This window comes from Pimephales promelas, chromosome 11 (assembly GCF_988280905.1).
Source record: "Pimephales promelas chromosome 11, fPimPro1.hap1.1, whole genome shotgun sequence".
NCBI classification, from domain to species: Eukaryota; Metazoa; Chordata; class Actinopteri; order Cypriniformes; family Leuciscidae; genus Pimephales; species Pimephales promelas.
This window is the reverse complement of record NC_142779.1, coordinates 25,930,940-25,952,145: the sequence shown is the minus strand read 5'-3', so window position 1 is coordinate 25,952,145 and position 21,206 is coordinate 25,930,940. Positions and strand designations below refer to the sequence as shown.

The window sequence follows — 21,206 nt, the reverse complement described above, 5'->3', positions numbered from 1 at the left end:
GTACACATTAGTATTTACAGCTGTAATATTTGTGTAACTACACAAATGTAATAACACACTGAAAGGTATGGGTGAGTACAAATGTGTAACAGGACATTAGTAACAACGCTTTTTTTCACTAGAGTAAGTACACATGTGTAACAGGCACTATGTAACTACATTTTGGAACAACAATGTATTTACACACGTTCTTCCACTTCCACACAGTCTTCAATACTGTAGTTACTAGTTTGGAAGGTACTGAAATCATGATAATTCCTATGTGTATACCATGTATTTATTGTATGACTGGCAGGACTCGTGCTGAATTACAGCTAAAGTTTCCCCTTGTGGTATCAGTGTACTGTACTTACACGGTAACTCCTCAGTAACTCTGCACTTGATAGAATGTGTTAAACAATCATAACTTACTGTGTATAATAAAAACAACCAAACCTCTGTACAACTCTGTATTAACAGTGTACTTACATGGTAACTCCTCAGGAAGTGTCTACTTAACATAAAGTGTAAAAGGGACATAACTTACTGTCTATAATAAAAACAACCAAACCTCTGTACAACTCTGTAATAACAGTGTACTTACACGGTAACTCCTCAGGAAGTGACTAGTGTAAAACGGCCATAACTTACAGTGTAATATACAAAACCCAAAGCCGTGTGCAACACTCTATTAACAGTGTTACATGGTAACTCCTCAGTAACTCTGCACTTGATACAAAGTGTAAAACGGCCACAACTTACTGTGTATTATACAAACCCAAACCTCTGTACAACACTGTATTAACAGTCTACTCACGTTGTAACTCCTCAGGAATGGTCCACTTGATGCAGTGTAAAACGGCTTCAACTTAACGAGTAATATAAAAAAACACAAACCTCTGTGCAACACTGTATTAACAGTGTTACATGGTAACTCCTCAGTAACTCTGCACTTGATGTGTGAAACGGCCACAACTTACGGAATCATCATGATTTCAATGGAGTTTCAGTGCCTATTGAAGACTGTGTGGAAGTGGAAGAACGTGTGTAAATACATTGTTGTTACAAAATGTACTTACATAATGCCTGTTACACATGTGTACTTACTCTAGTGAAAAAGTGTTGTTACTAATGTCCTGTTACACATTTGTACTTACCCATACCTTTCAGTGTGTTATTACATATGTGTAGTTACACACATATTACAGCTGTAAATACTATGATACATGTAACCATGTATGATATCTAGTAACCATGTAAGTTCACAGGTATTAGGGCCACTTAATATAAAGTGGGACCGGTTTTATTAAGTAGGCTATAATCCAAATCGTAGTCATCCAGGCAAGGGTAAAAGTCCATATAATCAAACTTCAAATACAAAACAAGAAACAGACTAGAAAGACAGACCTCAGAAGTGTAGTGACAATATGTGACAACTCCGTGACAAGGACTAAAACAGGTATTTATAAACAGAACTAAACAATGTAATAAGAAACAGCTGTGTGCAATGAGTGATGAGAAAAGACAAAGGATCCTGGGAAATGCAGTTCCAGAGTGAATGGTGACAGTATGGGGAAAAAGACCTCTAGTAGACACTCAGGGAAACACAAACCAGACCCTGTGACAAACAGCCCCTAAGTTTGTATCACCTTGATTTCCTGTGTTCTGTTCCGGTTTCCTTTGGCCCCCACATTCCCGCTCTTCATTTCATGTTATCTAATTATGTTGCATACCTGTTACTGGTTAAGTTTGTCAAATTTCAGTCTGGTTTTAGACAATATCACAGTACAGAGTCAGCCTTGCTGAAGGTGTTGAATTATCTATTGCTTGCTGTGGATTCAGGTAACTGTGCAATTTTGTTTCTTTTGGACCTCAGTGCTGCATTCGATACCATTGACCATGCTATCTTGCTGGAACGGTTGAAAAACTGTGTTGGAATTCAAGGTACCGCATTTAATTGGCTTAAATCGTATCTTTCTGATAGAACATTTTCTGTGGAGATTGGGAATTTTTCTTCCTCCTCTGCACCATTAACTTGTGGTGTACCTCAGGGGTCTATTTTGGGCCCGCTGTTGTTTTCCTTGTATTTGCTCCCCTTAGGCTCGATCTTTCAAAAGCACGATATTCCAGATCACTTTTATGCAGATGATACTCAGGTCTATCTCCCTTTGGAAAATGAGGACAATTATGACATACGGTCTTTGTTGAACTGTCTTGAGGAGGTAAGAGGCTGGCTGGCAGCTAATTTTTTAACACTGAATGATTCTAAAACCGAAATTGTAATTTTTGGCTCACCAGCTTCTACTTTACAGATTGAAAAACAACTGGGTCCTTTAAGAGGGAACTCTTGTGCTCATACTAAGAATTTGGGGGTGATTTTTGTTAACGGCCTTAAATTTGCCAAACAAATTAACTCAGTGGTGAAGAGTAGCTTTTATCATTTGAGATCTATTGCGAAATTAAAAGCATTTTTAACAGTAAAAGATTTAGAGATAGTGATCCATGCCTTTATTACATCTAGGCTAGATTATTGTAACTCTCTGTACCTTGGGGTGGCTAAGTCTTCCTTATCCCGCCTACAAATGGTACAAAACGCTGCCACCAGGCTTCTTACTGGTACTCAAAAAAAGGGAACATATTTCGCCTGTTCTTGCTTCACTTCACTGATTGCCGGTCGAATACCGTGTCAAGTTCAAGGTATTAGTATACGTGTTTAAGGGGTTAAATGGTCAGGCGCCCCAATACATTACGGACCTTCTCCACATGAAGTGTTCTAGATCTTTAACCTGTTAACTGTCACCCCCCCTTTTTTGAATAGACATGAAAATGCACATTTCGAACTTAAATGGTTGTAATTCAAGAATGCTTTGGAATATAGACATATGATTGGTCTTGTTTTAAAGAAGACATTTGGCAGATTTTTGTAGAAGTGAAATAAATTAAGAAAGTGAAACAGAAAAAAAGTTATAGAAGTTTGAGTTTATGGAAATGTACAATGTAAAAATATTAATTATTCATATTTTACATAAAATATATATTTTCAAAACCTGGGCTACTCTAAAATGGCAGAAAGATCAAAGCCAAAAATCTGAACAAGTTGTGTTTCAAATTTTAGGTTAATATCTCAAAAAATGAGCTTTCAGTAAGATTTTGTTTGAGCGCAGTACCAAACTTTTTCACTAGGGCACAATCAGACTCCATTACTGCCCATATAAGGGCGCCTGCATTTCCATTCGTGTTTTGAGTGATATGAACCATTATTTTCACAATTTTCATACAATTTCTGAAGTAGAGATCCTATTCAGGAGTAGCATGGGAAGTTTGGCAGATTTTGATATGAATTGAACCTCTAAAAAACATACAAAGAACACGCATGTAAGTTATAGCTAGCTGCCACGTCACAAATGGTGAATTTATTATTTTTTTCTTGATATTTTAAACTTTTCAGACCTTTTTTTTTCCAAAATAATTGAATGGATTCTATCTTTTGAACTTTTGGCATGAAAACAAACTGAGGTATCTACCATTTTTTCATGATTTTTCATGTTTACTGCTATTTTAAAATAAAGGTCTGAACATGCCTTATGAGTATGAAAATATTCTTGTTTTATATTGATAAATTATGGCTCCTCTGTAATATATTTTGAAAATTAGTCACCAAATATGGAAACTAGAGATTGTAAGCTTTCAAATGATATATAGTTTGTCAATATTATTTAAGGTATTTACTAAGATATTATTGTTTTAAAAATATAGTGGCAAACGTCCCACCTGTGGGACGGTGACAGTTAACTGGTTAAGGTCCTCGAACAAGTTGATGCTTACTATGCCACGATCTAGACTGAAATTAAAAGGGGATCGTGCTTTTTCGGTCGCTGCTCCACGTTTGTGGAATGATTTGCCGGATCATGTAAGGCTGTCTCCCACTGTTGATAGTTTTAAATCATCACTAAAGACTTATTTTTTCTCTTTGGCATTTGGTCAAATGTAATTTTATGATGCGCTTTATGATGTGTTTATGTTGTGTTTATGTTGGTTGGTGTATTTATGTATTTCATATTTTTTTTTAACTGACTGTACAGCACTTTGGTCAGCAGTGGCTGTTTTAAACGTGCTTTATAAATAAAAGTGCCTTGCCTTGCCTTGCCTTAATACTTTCACTTTTAGGGCCCTATCATACACCCGGCGCGACACAAGTGTGTTTTGCTAGTTTCAGCCCGACGTAGTTATCATTTTCACGTCCTATCCCACGTTGTTTAAATGGCAAATGCATTCGCGCCCATTTGTTCATCCATGTGCGTGCTGGTCTGAAAACGACGTGTGTTCAGGCGCACTGTTGGCGCCAGAGGTGTAAAGTCTAGGGGTCAGAAAATTAAAGTCCTGCCATATGTTTATTCCACCCATGAATTCTTCCTGCTGATTTCACTAATTAGTTGACATCTCCTGGCTGAATAATTGTGCTAATTAGTAAATCCCATGATTGGAACAAAATACTGAGGAGGACTTTTACTTTCTGAACCTGGACTTTACACCTGGTTGGCGCATTACTATTTTGAGGCAACTGAATTAGACTGTGCCACTGACCAACAAAAACCTGGTCTAAAGTATTTTTTCTTTTGTTATTTAAAGGGCACTTTAGTAATGTGCATATATAGGCGGGTACACAACGCGTGTACACTCTGCGTATTGCACACACAGGGTTTGCAGCAGCACACAAAAATGCCAACTATTAAAAATAAAAGGATTACAATGTAAAAGATTAATATTGTATAAAAATATGGTATAATATGTTTGCTCTCTGGAGAAGTGTTCAGAAATAGTGAATCCACCATGATGCGAGTACAACTGGCTTTTTAAGGGAATGGCAGATAAGACTCTGATTAGTTTATTGCATGTTACACCCAAAATCCACCCATGTCTGAGAAAAGGGACAACCCTTTTAGATCATGCGCCGGGCTAGCCAACCATTTTTCCCAGACCGGTTTAGATTTTCACCTGCCCTGCTAAAATGCACAAAAAGGCTATCGTTTTTGACCCATGTTTAAGAGTTTAAGGTAGGCCTAACAGGTGAATATACAGAAATTGAATAATTCCTTTGTCTGTTAACCCTCTGGGCTTCTTCGGTCAAAAATGACCGAAAACTGTTACGTTTTGAAATGTTTAATTTTTTTGATTGATCGGATCGGGCTGAAACTTGGTGACTTTTGTTGTATTACCTGTATGAACACACAAAAAAATCAAGGAGATGGATTCTGATTTGTTAAAGGGTCGTAAAAAAAAAGTCACACTTAGCTTCCTCCCGGTCAAAAATGACCGACATAGGAAATGAATGGGAAATACGAAAAAATAGGAAAACTCAGAGAAACTTTTGGTGGTACAAGCTACAGATCAGCAATTGTGCAGAAAAAAAGTGTACAGCAATGAAGGGGTGACACTCTAGAACATCAAGAGTGCAAATAAGACCCCCCCCCCCCCACAAACACACACACATGCACACAAACACACACACATACACAGATAAACTGGCAAGACTGCACCAGCAAATTTGTAGAATATGAAAAATAAAATCAATAAATGAGAAAAAATCTTGCTTAAATGCGCACTCACACACACACGCACACAGACATGAGAAATCATGTCTAAACCAACAAAAAGAATCAAAAAGCCTTTCTATGTATTTGAATAGAAAGCTATAGGCAGCCTACAGGCTGTACAGGACATTGCACACATGTAACTATTTTTTAAAGCCACTAGGTGGCGCTCTTCTACTTGAATTATTTTTTTTATATTAGCTGACACTCTATTTTGATGTGAAATGTTGTATTTATTGAAAAATAAATAAATAAAAATATAAAATAAAAATATGTATATTAATTCTAATGGAAAAAATAGCTCATAAAAATTATATAATTAATGCAAAGTATCATAAAAAATTCTAAAAGTTCTAAATAATAATCAGAAAATATTATAGAACAAAAATATATTTGAATGGTTATCCTGGGAAGAAGTAAAGTTAAATTTTAAGGCTTCGTCCGTTTTTGACCGGGAGGAAGCTAAGTGTAACCCTTTTACGAAGAAGCCCAGAGGTTTAATTAACTGCATTTAATAAACACAGTCTTTGCAGCATAAATTATAAATTGAATATAGATTAATCTTTTAAAGCTAATTAAAGCAAAAATCATTATTCAGTCAAGAGTAGTGAGTCACTTTCACTTTGTTTTCTGTTCTTTGATTATCATAACACATACATGCAACGAGTGTGCTGTTGGTGTCTGTCAGACAGATAGTAGCCTAATGATAGTGGTCTTTCCAATATAATGAAACATATCACTGTATTTAAAGGATGTAATTTAAAAGAAATAACTTTCTTTGAAAAGTATTTTATACAAATTTGATGAAAAATTATGTTTAGCATTCTGGATAGATACTGAATTATGTTTAGCATTTGAAGGAATACAAATTTATTTTATGTTTCATAAAGGTTTAACAGTATTTCTAACTGAAAAATGCATACAGTGTTTACCATTTTGAGGCCAAGAAATTAAGCCAAACATTCCAGGTGTCGTCTTGGCCATTTAGTTCAAGATACAGCTCTGCTTTTGTCTCTATGATAATGGTAAATGTTTAACCACTCTAGTCAGACTGATTGGATTAGCATCTCAAGGCTCCCAATAACTGCTATGCTGATGAACTCAGGTAACCAGCTGAATCATTTGCATTTGATTTGTTTCAAGAGTCTCCTCCTCTATGTAACTCCTCCAGATTAGCATGTCAAGGCTCAGAATAACTGCTATGCCGATGAACTGAGGTAACCAGTTGAATCATTTGCTTCTCCACCTTTATGTAATCCCGCCCTCTTTGAAATATAGAAATTAGAATGTAAAGTTCTTTTAAGTCAGATGATGTTGAAATGACTGCAGCTACCAGCAATAAAGAACTTCTGCTTGGAAAACATCTCATGTTGCTCATGTATTTCCATTGTCTCCTGGTCTCCTCAGGTTCTAACTTTTCTAAGGAAAAAAGTTTCCCACACATTTTAGCATTTAACATTTGTACATGACAGACACCAACAGCCCACATGCTGCATGTCTGTGTCTTTAATGATAATAGTCTGGCAAGAATAGAATCTGTACTTGTGTGATATAGTTTTTCCTTGCCACTGTTCTCTGAAAAAACTGCTTGTGAAAATGATCTATTCTGAATAGTGCTATAAAAATTAGTTTAATTGAAAAATTGGTAAACTTAACTTAATACACATTCAATATTTTCCAAATAATATTTGTGTAATTTATTGTGGTATTATGACAATAAAAAAAACTGATAAATTAAATTTGAAACATTATCTTTATAATAAAATACTTTCTCACACAGTATAAGTTGGTCTTTATGCATGGAAATATAGCTTTATATTTTTGGATCGTCATATTTGGGGGTCCTTGGCATCAACAGTTTAGGAAAAAAAAAAACCCTGACCTGGGCAATCAGAGTGTGTGGTATTGGTATAATATATAGCCAGTAGGTGTTGCAAGGTTTAAACCAACCATGATAAATTAAAAGCAAAATGACAGTATGATTGCCAAATTCTTTTTACTGCAAGGCCAGAAAAATTACCTGTGGAAAAGAGTCAGGTCAACAAGTCCATTGTAGAATTGATGCTGTTGTTGCAATGCATTTTAGATTGCAATGTTTATTATTGACAGTTTTTGTGTGTTTCATTAAGTGTCTCCATCTCGTTTCATCTGTTAAGTGTTTCCTTCCTCCAGCCCCTCCTCAGTTTATCATCCTTTCTCTCTGGTTTCTCACTTGGCTTTTTGCACCTAATTGGTTTCAGTGTCTCTAGGTTGGGGAATATTTTCCAGCTGCTGTCACCCTCTCCTTCCTTTTCGCTCTCTCTCTCTCTCTTGTTCTTGCTTTCCATGTTATTTCTGTCTGTTTCATTTGTTTTGTAGTGTGGCGGGCTGTAAGGATCCATCTAGTGAGGCTCATCAAAGTTTTAAGTCTGTATGCATGCAAGTTTCTCCAGTGCTGTTCTAAAATCTAGTGAGATGCCTATGTAGACAGCATTTACATTTGTGGTGCATTAATGCTGAAGTCTAGACAGCAAGGCAGGTCACTATGTTTTGAAGAATATTTTCATATTTTTCTTTATTGTAATGTCTCTGGATCTCCTCTAATCTTTTTCTTTCTCATCTTCTCACCTCAGGTGTACCAGATCAATTCAGACAGTTACATTACTCTTGACCAGTTCTATGGACGCAGTCTTGGAAAGGACACCGTTAAAAATGGTCTGACTCCAATTTCATGTTTTTATCTTTATCATGGTTGTTTTTTCATTACTATATGTACATTATATACTGAATTGTGTTTATAAATAGAGATTAAGTAGTTTTTAAAAAATAGTATTTTTCAATGCTTTATATTTTTAATGGAAGCAGATAGGCCTTATTGTGCATTATTGATCATTATTTGCGCAAAATTTATTTTCTCAGACACTGAGTTCTGCTATTATCATGCGCTAAGCAAGCGTTGCAGTTAAAACATTAAAACACAGCATGCCACAAGAAAAGTGTTCAAAAGCATTGCATCCACTACAAATATTTCTATTTATTGGGAAATTGGGACTTAGGATTTCTCTGTAATTATTTCATGTAATTTAAGTGCATAACTCAATTAATGTGAATGACATATGTAATTTAAATGTGTATATCAGATGTAAAACATAGTTTAAATCATCTTTTATTTATTTAAACTGTTTCTGCGATCATTAGGACTATAATATACATATAATAACGATATAAAGAGGTTTTTCTTCATCTGCCGTGGGTCACTCAGCTCACCATCGGTGTCGCCAAACTGCACTGTCTTTAAAATGTTCCTAAGCATGGGTTAGAGTTTGCGTGCAGGTGCGCAACTTTTCCTGTCTAGATTGTTTTTATAAATCACAACTTATGCGTCGGAAGTGATGTAAGCCTCTTTCGGGGCGTGTTTTGTGCATAAATAACAGTTATAAATGAGGCCCCAGATTCGGCCCACATCCGGTACCCATTGAATCTACATGTACTTGATGTGGCCCAGACCTGGGCCGACACTGTTTTACTGTATGGGAGATCAAAAGGATAAACAATTCAGCTTTATTTTTACAGCCATCTTTGATCTTGATTTTGCTAGCACTAATAACCACAGCAGATAAGTACTTAACAAAAACTTTAAAACAACAAAAAACTTCAGGAGAGGGCTGTGCCAACATAATAAACAAACAAAGACAAAATCTTTGGGAAGAACAAAATGTCCCAGGTTACGTGTTTAACACTTGTTCCCTGAGAAGCGTCCCTCCGCCACAACTTCCTCTGGCTGGAAGCAACTTGCTTCATCGCAAAAGCTAACTCTACTGTGTATGCCGTCACATGTTATGTCATGACGCAATGCCAATCTGGATTGGAATTCATGGTTTCATTCATGCTTCATTCGCGCTAGGCTGGGGGCTTTCCTCAAAGTTCGTCGATACGACCCATTATGCATTGCTCTGAGAGATAACAGTTTCCCCTGGGATCACAGAAGGATCTGATGCCTTGGGACAGGAACCAAGGTTTCTTCCATATGGACAGGAAACGAGGGCATCTGCGCGTAACCTTGATCATAGAGAGCGCTGTCCTTGGGGAAAACCCCTTATGGTTTTAAACTGATGGGCCTTCATGTGCAGCAAGCAAAAAGGTATCAGATTGGATGCAGCTGCCATGAGCCCCAACAGTCTTTGATAGCGTTTGAAATGTTCCTATTTTTGTTTTAGGAGTTCCTAAAAACAGTTCAACATGCATGCAAGGATAAAAAAACGCTTTATTTGTCTTATAATACGCATTTATTTTTAACTGATTTATCACCGACTCCCAAATGATTCGTACAACGACTCATTTTTCCAAACCACTCCTTTGCGTGAAGCTAATCTGCCGTGATTGGTCAGATGACAGACCCAGTCAGTTATTGTTTGTAAGCATAACGCATAAACATATTGATAAAGCACTGCAGTACTACAAGACGATCTATACTTTATGACAACTCCAATAACAGCGACAAACATTTCACATATTTAAAAAAAAATTACATTGGAGACCTAGAAGCTGCGCTGAGCGTAACTTACACACACACACACAGATACACGCACCCCGACGCAACAAAACCGTTCAAAACCCATAAAAGCAACAATTATTAATAATACTTACAGGCTTTGATTCGGAGGAGGAAGCTGATCCATATACACTGGGTAAGTAAGTTACTGAGCCCTCCTTCAGGAACAACCGCTTGCGAATCCACATTTGAATTCATTTATGTTTTTGAACGATTCGTCATTAAAATGAGAACACAATCGGGCTATATTGTTGTGGTATTATTGCAAATATGAACTCTAACCAGCGATTCTTCACATGCTCGTCCCTGATAAATGAAAACAAAGTGGCTGAACTATCTTTGCATTGTAGAACACAGCGTCTTCTCGACATGATGCTATGATGAAGTATTTGAATGTGTAGACTTCAAGTTTACACTTCCGTCTGCGCGCGCAGTAACTGGGCACGGCCAATGACCTCTCTACGTCACGATGTAACAGCTAATGACTCGTTTCAAAAACAATTCATTTCATAGACTCAGAGTCGACTCTCACTTTTGAAAGACAATAACTTTATAGACGGTGCACTTTCAGATATAAATCTTTGCAGGATGTTTTCATTCCCTTGAAAACGTCTCTGGTTACGTATGTAACCTTAGTTCCCTGAAGGGAACGAGACGCTGCGTGTAAACGCCGTGGGAACGCCTCTGCGTGATGAGTCATGAAGCACGTATGAAATCTGTCCAATGGCGAGACGGAACGTCATAGGCGGGGTGACGTATCGACCAGGAAACCATAAAGCATCCCCGAAACCCAAGCGCAACAGCTTCTGATAGGACTGAAGCAAGCGCTCACGGGCATGCTGGGAGTATGGCATGGACACGCAGCGTCTCGTTCCCTTCAGGGAACTAAGGTTACATACGTAACCAGAGACGTTCCCATTCAGGGAACTTCGAGCTGCGTGTAAACGCCGTGGGAACGCTAATACCAACGCCGCCATGCGAGCAGGTGTCCGTTGTATGAAATCAGGCACATATTTAGACGAAAGCACCTGCGCCCCTGGAGCGGAGCTACCATACCCCTGGTTGAGTGAGCCCAGACAGCCAAAGGAGAAGGCTGACCGGCGGACTCATATGCAAGTGAGATGGCCTCGACCACTCACTTACTCAACCTCTGCTCAGATGCGGGAAAACCTTTCTTCGGAGGTCCAAAACAAACAGATAACTGTTCAGGCTTTCTCCACAGGGCAGCTCTGTGGACATAAGCATCTAGAGCCCTCACAGGGCAGAGCAGATTAGTTTCTCTTGGTCTGACCTCACAATACCACGAAGAAAAAGAATTACCAATGGGTATCTCCCATGAAAAGCTCCACTCAAAGGGACGTGGTAAGCAGATAGGCCACCACATACACCTTTAGTGTGGAGTGGGATAACCCTGTGGAGAAATGCTCCTGAAGGAATTCCAGCACCGCCACACCGGGCAGTTAACTGGGTCCAACTGGTGTTCTCCACACCAAGAGGTGAAACATTTCCACCTCAAGGCATATAATCTCCTCGTGGACGGAGCTCTGGATTGGAGGATGGTCTCCAAGACCTCAGTCGAGAGACCCGATTCTATGAGCTGGGCCCCCTCAGAGGCCAAGCCACAACCTCCATAGATCTGGGCGGGGGTGAAGTATCGACCCGCATCCATACTCGGGCCGGCCAACGCGGGGCTACTAACAGTAGAAGGACCCCGTCTCGGTGAACCCTCTCCAGAACTCCTGGGAGCAGAGCAATCGGGGGAAATGCGTACAGGGGTGACCTCGGCCACTCCTGTACCATCGCATCCAACCCCAGAGGGGCTGGTGGATGCAGAGAAACCACAGCATGCAGTGTCTCAGTCCCTGGATTCAAATAGGCCTACCTCGGTATGACCGAAATGACTCCATAGGAGCTCCACCACCTCGGGATGGAGTCTCCACTCCCCGGGCCTCGGCCCCTGCCTCGACAGGATGTCTGCTCCCCGATTTAAATATCCTGGGATATATAATCGCCAACGAAAGAAGCTTTCCCTGGGCCCACAGAAGGATCTGGCGCTAGCCTGAATAATGGACATGAGCGCAGACCCCCTTGATGGTCTATAAAAAGACCACCGATGTGCTGTCTGACCGGACAAGAACATGGTGACCCCTCAGGTCTGGGAGAAAGTCCACAGACCCCGGGCCGAGCGACCACTCATGATCGCCCCCAGCCCGTGAGGGAGGCGTATATCGTTAGCTTCTTTGGAACAATGAAGTAACGGCTGTAATACCCCAACTCTCTGTCGGGGGGAAGAACTCGTTCTATCGCCCCCTTCAGTAACAGAGCTTTCACCTCTTGTTCCATGACCAGAGCCTGCTCGGGGATACCACTGTAGGCAAAATCCCCCGAAAACGAGGCGGACGTGACCTGAACTGGATCGCGTACCCGCGTTCGATAGTCTGCAGGACCCATCGAGATATATTTGGAAGACTTTCCCATTCTGCCAGAAATTCCACTAAGGGTACCAGTCTCTCGAGACTGGCCTCTGGAGTAATTATAGAGACAGAAACAGTGCCCTGTGACCGCGCACAGGCAGGGTTTAACGACTGTTCTGTATCGCTCCTCGGAGCAAACGAGCTTCCCTCGGGAAACCACTCGCTAGGACCGTCCGCGCCCACCCTCACAGGCAGGTTCAGCAGAACGGGTCCCTGCAGACCCCCCTGGTGGTTTATGTAAGAGACCACAGACATGTTGTCTGACCGGACAAGAACATGATGATCTCTGAGGTCTGGGAGAAAGTGTTTCAGAGCCTGAAACACCGCCATCATCTCTAGACAATTTATATGCCATCGGAGACGATGGTCTTGCCACAGCCCGCGGGCCGAGCGACCACTCATGATCGCTCCCCAGCCCGTGAGAGAGGCATCCGTCGTCACCGTTACCCCGCGACACGGGCTCCCAGCGCAGGTCCCAGGGACAGGAACCAAGGTTCTTTCCACATAGCCAGGGCACGGAGACCACGTCGCGTGACCTTGATCTTGCGGAGCGGGTTTCCCCTCGGGGAGAACCCCTTGGTCCTGAGCCACCACTGTAGTGGTCTCATGTACAGCAGGCCGCACGGTAACACGTTGGATGCTGCTGCCATCAGACCCAGAATTCTCTGGAATTCCTTTACAGTGAGTGACTGGCCAAGCTTCACTTGCTTGACAGTCGAGATAATCGAGGCTATACAAGCCGGCGACAGACGTGCTTGCATCGTCGTCGAATCCCATACCACGCCTAGAAAAGTGGTCCGCTGAACTGGCGAAAGCACACTCTTCTTGGCGTTGAGTCTCAACCCCAACCTTCTGATGTGGGCGAGGACGGCATCTCGATGCCGAATCGCCTGATGCTTCGATTGAGCCAGAATCAACCAATCGATGTAATTTAAAATGCGAATGCCCTGGAGACGCAGCGGGGCAAAGGACGCAGCGGGGCGCGTCCATGCATTTCGTGAAGGTTCGAAGAGATAACGCTAGGCCGAATGGAAGGACCCGATATTGGTACGCTTCGCCCCCAAAAGCGAACCTCAGGAACTTCCGATGTTGCGGAAGGAAGGAGATATGGAAGTACGCGTCTTTTAGGTCTATCGTGACAAACCAGTCCTCGGACCTGATCTGTGACACGATCTGCTTGAGAGTCAGCATTTTGAGCTTCCCTACTGACCGATTTAAGAGGCGCAGGTCTAAAATCGGACGCAGCCCCCCATCCTTCTTTGGAACAATGAAGTACCGGCTGTAATACCCCAGCTCTCTTTCGGGAGAAGGAACTCGTTCTATCGCCCCCTTCAGTAGCAGAGCTTTCACTTCTTGTTCCATAACCAGAGCCTGCTCGGGGGTCACCACTGTGGGCAAAACCCCCCGAAAACGAGGTGGACGCGACCTGAACTGGATCGCGTACCCGCGTTCGATAGTCTGCAGGACCCAACGAGATATATTTGGAAGACTTCCCCATTCTACCAGAAATTCTACTAAGGGTACCAGTCTCTCGAGACTGGCCTCTGGAGTAGTTTTTAAAACAGAAACAGCGCCCTGTGACCGCGCACAGGCAGGGTTTAACGACCGTTCTGTATCGCTCCTCGAAGCAAACGAGCGTCCCTCGGGAAATCGCTCGCTGGGACCGTCTGCACCCCCCATTACAGGCAGGGTTGGCAGAACGAACCCCTGAGGGCACCGAGAGAGAGCGGGCGCCGGATTCAGCGGCGAACACCTCTGTCTCACGGTGGGGACCACCCTCAGTAGCCTGACACCAGTGGCGTCAGGACTTCTTCGACGAAACCTTCCTGGCGACAGTAACCGTCCTCAGATCAGTTCTATCCCGGGAAGACCTCGCCTGAGAATGCCGCGTCTCAGCCCAGTTTTGCTGGGGAGGAGCTTCCACAGAACCACCAAAAAGACCTTCGGTCGACAGCGGCGCATCCAGGAGAAAAGCTTTAACTTTCTCCTTCATATTAGCCAGATTTAGCCACAGATGCCTCTCCGTGGCCACCAGGGCTGCCATAGAGCGGCCGACTGATCTGGCCGTCTCCTTGGTGGCACGGAGAGAAATATCTGCTGCCTGACGCAGCTCATTAACGCTGAATAAGCTTTGCCCACCAAAACCGAAGTATTTCTGAGTGGCTTGGTTTTTTTTTTTTTTTTTTTTTTTTTTTGGCAACGCCGGTGTTTTAAAAGACGATGCCGTCTCAGGAGAAAGATGGCTAGCCAAAACTTCCTCCATCCTCGGCATCGCCCCATAACCGTGTCTCCTAGACCCAATATTAGCATACATAGAGGTCTGGTGTGTTCAAAATTCTAGCTGACACTGGTTTGTCCCACGATCTACACACCTCGGTGTGTAGATCGGGAAAGAAGGGCAAACACCGGCGTGGAGGTAGTGAGTGTGATTTTAAAAATCTCTTCATCCATTTTACTCTTCACTCTCGACTCTTGTTTCTCAACTGGCCATACAATGCTTAGTTTTTCCACAGCCCGAGTCAAAACCTCCATCAGCTCTACATTCCCACACTTTCAACATCCAGCTCCTCAGAACTGGATAATTGAAGCGATGGCGCCTCAGCCCGGGCAGGAGAAACCGCAACGCGGACCCCCGCAGCGAGATCTGAGGCACTGGATCTACCAGGTAAGGGCAGAGAAAGGGCGGAGCCCGTCTCCATCCCCGCTGATAGATCCATCTGCGATCCCCACGACGCAAGCCTTCGCTGTGCCTCGGCAGCAGCGGGACCCGAGCCGCGGGGAGCGCGCACCGAACCACTCTCCTCGAAGAGTGCTCGGCGGGAGCGGAGTGTCTTCATGGGCAGACACTCGCAATGCTCACAGCCAGCCCCCTCGAGAGCCGACTGAGCATGTTGCACTCCCAAACAAGCAACACACAGATCGTGTGTATCCCCACCCGTGATGAAGCGAGGGCAGGGATGAACACACTTTCTGAAATGCTGTTGTTTGCTCGCCAGTTTCACTTATATATATATATATATATATATACAATACTTTCAGACAGACAAATTCATACATAGAGCGCTTGTGAAGACTCAGAAGCTGTTGCGCTTGTGTTTCGGGGATGCTTTATAGTTTCCTGGTCGATACGTCACCCCGCCTATGACGTTCCGTCTCGCCATTGGACAGATTTCATACGTGCTTCATGACTCATCACGCAGAGGCGTTCCCACGGCGTTTACACGCAGCTCGAAGTTCCCTGAATGGGAACATTAATTCACTTCATTCCACACCATATGAACAGTCATTTTCAAAAATCCATTATCGGGGCTCTTTAAGTCTCAACCCCAAGCTTGAATGTGGCCAAGGATGACATCTCAATGCCGAACTGCCAGCGAGGGGAGTGTGCTAGGCTGAATGAAAGAACCCGATATTGGTACGCTTCGCCCCCGAAAGTGAACCTCAGAAACTTCCTGTGAGATGGAAGGATTGAGACTTGGAAGTATGCGTCTTTTAGATCTATCATGACAAACCAGTCCTTGGATCTGATTTGGCTCATGATAATAGGAATAGTGAGCAATAGCATCTTGAACCTGAATCTCCTCAGAGACCGGTTCAGATGTCTTCGATCTAATATTGGACAACCCTCCTTTCTTCCTTGTAACTATAAAGTACCGGCTGTAGAACCTGGACTCCCTTTCTGGTGGAGGAACATGTTATATGGGCTCTTTTACCAGCAGGGAGTGAACTTCCAGTACTAACACCCTGACACTGCTGTGGGTCTAGTGCAGTCCAGACCACCCCGTTGAACTTCAGTGGGCAGACCCGGAACTGTAGCCTGTACCCTATTCCTACAGTGCGTAGGACCCATGGCGATATATTGGGGAGACATGGCCATGCTTTGAAAAAAAAAATCCCGCAAGAGAACCAACCCTCGGGGCTGGTGTCGAGTGTCTTGTGAAAGCCCTTCATAATACCCTTCATGATAATCGAAAGCAACTCTCAGTGTGTGGACGCGAGCGCTGCCTGGCCGCAAGCTTGAGGGGCAGTGTGTTCACTGGAAACTGATGTGTCTTGAAGCGCCACTGGCGGTGGGATGCTAACACCAGTTTCCTAAAGGCCTGAGAGGGGATCTCTATAGCGCTCTCTCTGGCGGCCCTCCACAGTCTGAATGGTAGGCTGAATTGAAATATCTACCTTCTCGAAGTCAGATAATATTCCATCATTTTAATTCCATAGAATTAAAAGCAGCCATAATCACCAGACAATACTGTTTTAATATTTATATTAAAGATTTACGGTCTCGTAAATCTACACGCTGCCTCGGCAAAATCGTGATTCGAGTCATTACAATATATTTGGCTTTCATCCCTCGAGAAGAAAGAACAGTGAATAGAACCAGCACCCTCAGGAGCCAAACAGTATTATTTCCCAGATCGTGTGTGCCGTTTTTATTGCAGACCCGTAATCTAGCCTCGGAAAACGCGAGATTCAAGTCGTTCACAATTGACCTTTCGCCGGCCCCTCCCACAAAAGGGCCATTGTCCAATCACACATCATAGCAACCGTTACTGTGTGAGCTGTTCCATCAAACAGTAAGCAGTGCGCCCACGGCATTTGTAAATCGGACACAGGATACCCCGAGAGATTGTCTGGAGAAATTGTGTTTTTTCCCTTTCCAAAGCCCAAAACACAACGCGAGCGGTGCCTAAGATGTATTAAACAGTGTGGACGCCCCAATCCCAGTTAAATGTGTCGAACATGGTTAACTCGTCTCGCGTGCAGCGTGCGTGAGACTGAGATTAGTCAAAGAAGCACGGAGAAAGCAGATCAAGAGGATCCACAAAGGACTTACATTTTCTAAAGGGTTGTTGTTAACATACCATGATATTCTCGGGGAAAATGAGCAGCAGTCAGCTAAGTTAGCAGTGCAGCACCGTAGACTACAGTTTAGAGGACGTTCGCAACGGGGAAAGCATGAAGCTTACATGACAACATCAGTTCATATATCAATATCGTAACGAATAGAAATAACCTTAAATAACGTATGGTTCTCTGCCTCTTTCCGTCTCTTATGCATAACTTTAGTTACTTTTTAAACACGAAAATCGCATTCAGCATGAGCATGACACGCAATCGGTTGCTGTGGTAATGAACAACCTGCTTGTTAAAGCGAACATGCTACTCCTGTATCGGAGGCAAAATGAATAAATATGCAGCGCAAGTTATATATTTCGAACTCCAAACAATTAGCCACTGAACCCGTTTATAAAATCTTCAAGGCTGTGCTGGTTGCATTTGAGGTAACTTAGCATGGTCATGGGTTTTTTCTGATTTGCTTGAGACTGGTAAGCATTAGCCTAAATAGTAGTCATGTCTCATTCATTTCTTATTTTTATATTTGGAATAAATCCCTCCACTGCATACCGTAACCCCTTTTGCTTCGATCTTGCTTGATATCGCGGAGGTATTGCTCCAAAAAAGGTCACTGACACGCACGGGAATACCCTTTGCCGTCATGGCAATCTGTCACGCTGCCCGTGTTTGACCATTTGTTTGACGGAGGTAGCAACAGTAACTAAGGGGGGGCGGGGCTCGGCGAAAGGCTAATTGTGATGATTTCAGTGTGAGGAAGGAAGAAGATGAGGTAAGCTGACTGAGACGTGTGCGTTTTATTAGAGTAATTCAAAGAAATCACCAACAAAAGGTTGCGCTCCCCACAAAAAAAAAAAAAAAAAACTCTTTCGCTGCAGCACTTGGGTTTCCAGTCACTCAGTTCTCAGACACGCATGGAGTCCCAGTCCTGTCTCTCACACTGTATCTATTTCCTGGTGTCTTTTATCCCGTCTCTCCGGCCCCCTCGCTGTGAAAAAAGTCAACAGGGGCGAGGCTGAAACACACGAAAACACACGTCTGTGCGTGTCGGATATGAACGCAGCCAGCCCCCTCAGGAGCTTACTGTGCATGCTAGGCACCAAAACAGTCTCACAATCACACACCGATTCTTTATTGCAGAGTAGACCCGTAATCTATGCGCTGTTTCAGCGATCAGAATCTTTATTTGAAGGTCTTGCGGGACAAACATTATTATGATTGTACACAACGCATTCTCACCCCAAGGCGTCACCTTTGACCATGCTTCAATATTTGACGTTTTAGGTGCCCTTTAGCGTCACTTACATGACGCGATCCTACGGCGTCATCTAACTGACGCTATAGGAAAGCGTCTGTTAGAGGACGCGGTTAGGTTTAGGTGTGGGGTGGGGGTAGGGTACACGCGATCCTAGGGCGTCATCTAACTGACGCTAAAGGGCGCCTAAAGCGTCAGATATTGAAGCATGTCCAAATGCTTGTCAGTTAAGTGACGCCTTGGGGGTGAGAATGGGCTGTTGTACAGCTCTTTGGTCTGGAGGTGCAGTTGTAAAGTGCTTTATAAATAAAATAAAGTAGTAAGTTGTGTCCCGGCGTCCCTTTGTAGCTTCCTTGTATGCTGCCATGTTACGTCATGACCCAACGGCAATCAGGATTGGAGTAGTTTTGTTCATGCTTCAGACGTAGGTTGAGTTTCCTCAAGTTCAAGTTCCCTCGAAAGGTGGGAATCCTTGTGCTTTGCTCCTCTCCACTCTTATCCCCACTTCCTTCTTTCAGGATCCAAACCATGCGCTTACTGAGGAAAGGCAGATGATGTTAATTTGGAGCTTTGCAAGATAGAAAGTGAGAGAGAGAAAGATACCCCCCCCCCCCCTCCCAAAAAAAAAAAAAAAAAAAACACACACACACACACACACACACACACACAATATAACAATTGAAATCCTGTATCAGATTCAGAACACTCTCATTATTATTACTCATTTACACAAATCAAAAGAAAATATTTCCTGGGATGTAATATTATGTTCAGCCCTAAAATTGTCTCCCAGTGATTTGATTTAACTTGACTGGAAAATGTGTGTGATCCTGTAGTCTCAAGACTTTTTCTTCCCTCAGGCCTGACTAGATTCTTCCACAATGGTGAAGCCTTACAGAGGCATGCACTTTCCCTGATCATCTCTAAAATCCGAAGCATTCTCCGCTGGTTTGAGGGTCAAACTCAGCTCCATTTCTACGCCAGCTCTCTGCTGCTGGTGTATGAAGGCTCTCCTCGTACAGTCAACGGATGGAAACACAAGCGAGCTGACACAGGAACAGGACATCAGCAGGGGGAGCCACAGAGCAACTGTAACAAACCCCACGAGGCTCTGATCGTTCAGGGCAGTTTAACACACAGTCATCCGTACCGCCGTGAGACCAACGCAAACGGAATGTGTGCAGGAAGTGTAGAAGAGGAACGTGAGGAAATTGGAATGGGGGAGACGAAACAATTTGGACAGGAGGACGCAGTGGAGGTGAAGATGATCGATTTTGCTCATGTATTTCCGAGCAACAGCCCGGATGAGGGATACATGTACGGTCTGAGGAACCTTCTCTCCACTTTAGAACAAATACTAAAGACTGACATCTGACCTCCTGAGGGAGTCCATCTCTCTCTCTCTCTCTCTCTCTCTCTCTCTCTCTCTCTCTCTATCTCTCTCTGATCTGATATTTCTAGCTGTTGTTTTCAATGAATTTGGAAAATTGGGTTATATATTTTGAGAAGTTTTAATCGTACAATGAAAACTTAATGTAGCTTTCAGAGCTCAAAACGTCTGGATAAAAAAGACTGTCACTTTTGTCAACAACTAAATAATTTACTAAAATTATAGATATACCTCATAAATCATAAATAAACAATTATGATTATTTTATCAACACACAACATGAGTTACTGATGATGCTATACTTCTGATGCAACTATTGATGTTTTTATTCTAAGAATGCTCTTCTAATTCCAAAGAAAATTCTAGTCAGATTTTATTGTATGTTTACCCTTTCTTACTGCCGAAAATATTCACTTTTTGCTCCTTTTAAAGAACTTAATTTATTTAATTTTTTCACAAATATGTACAAATAATTTTTTTTAATCTGTAAAAAACAATGAATATATATATATATATATATAGTTTTTGTATGGTTTAAAAATAAGAAAGCTTCCCAAGAACATGTTAAATGCTTTTCATAAAAACTTGAAATCATACAACAAAATGGAAAATGTGTATGTTTTTTTTTTAAATCGCTATTTTTAAATTGCTTCTGCTCTTTTTTAAGTGACGTCAAAATGATGTGAACCGTAAAGAAATATCAGACACATACCGATTTTATGCTGACATTCTTTGTTGATAAGATCCAATTGAGTTTCTTTTTAATAGCATTTTAAATCTACTTTTCATTTGACATAGTTTCTATCCCAAATGTCCAAAATATCAGGACTCTTTGTTGTTCAAAAGTCTAAAATGGCATAAATAAATATGTCTAGCCCAAAGTGTTCTACCAGCAGTTAATTGTTCTCTTATGCTTTAATAATTATGGTGGTCAAATTTTGCTTTGCAGAAAGCTTCAGATTCTTCACTGAGTTATAGTTTTCCCTAATGGCTGCTCTGGGTTTTCATCTCTCCCTTAAAAGTTTTCTATTATCCATAAACCGTCTCTCACATGAGCAACACTTCTTCCATACTGCTCTGTGATTGGACAAACCCAGAGTGTTATTTCTTGAGATGCTTTGCAGTTTTAATG

At 42.2% G+C, this 21,206-nt stretch overlaps 1 protein-coding gene across 1 annotated transcript in view; it reads left to right on the top strand.

Annotated features, from left to right (window-relative positions):
- The window catches only part of ipmka (inositol polyphosphate multikinase a), a 33,204-nt gene extending 12,249 nt beyond the window's left edge, over positions 1 to 20,955 (top strand). Inside the window, exons 5-6 of the mRNA XM_089117222.1 lie at positions 8,183 to 8,264; positions 19,545 to 20,955. Coding sequence (XP_088973348.1) covers positions 8,183 to 8,264; positions 19,545 to 20,059 — 597 coding nt within the window. The 3' untranslated portion in view covers positions 20,060 to 20,955. The remainder of the gene's footprint in view (positions 1 to 8,182; positions 8,265 to 19,544) is intronic.
- Positions 20,956 to 21,206: the final 251 nt, after the last annotated feature.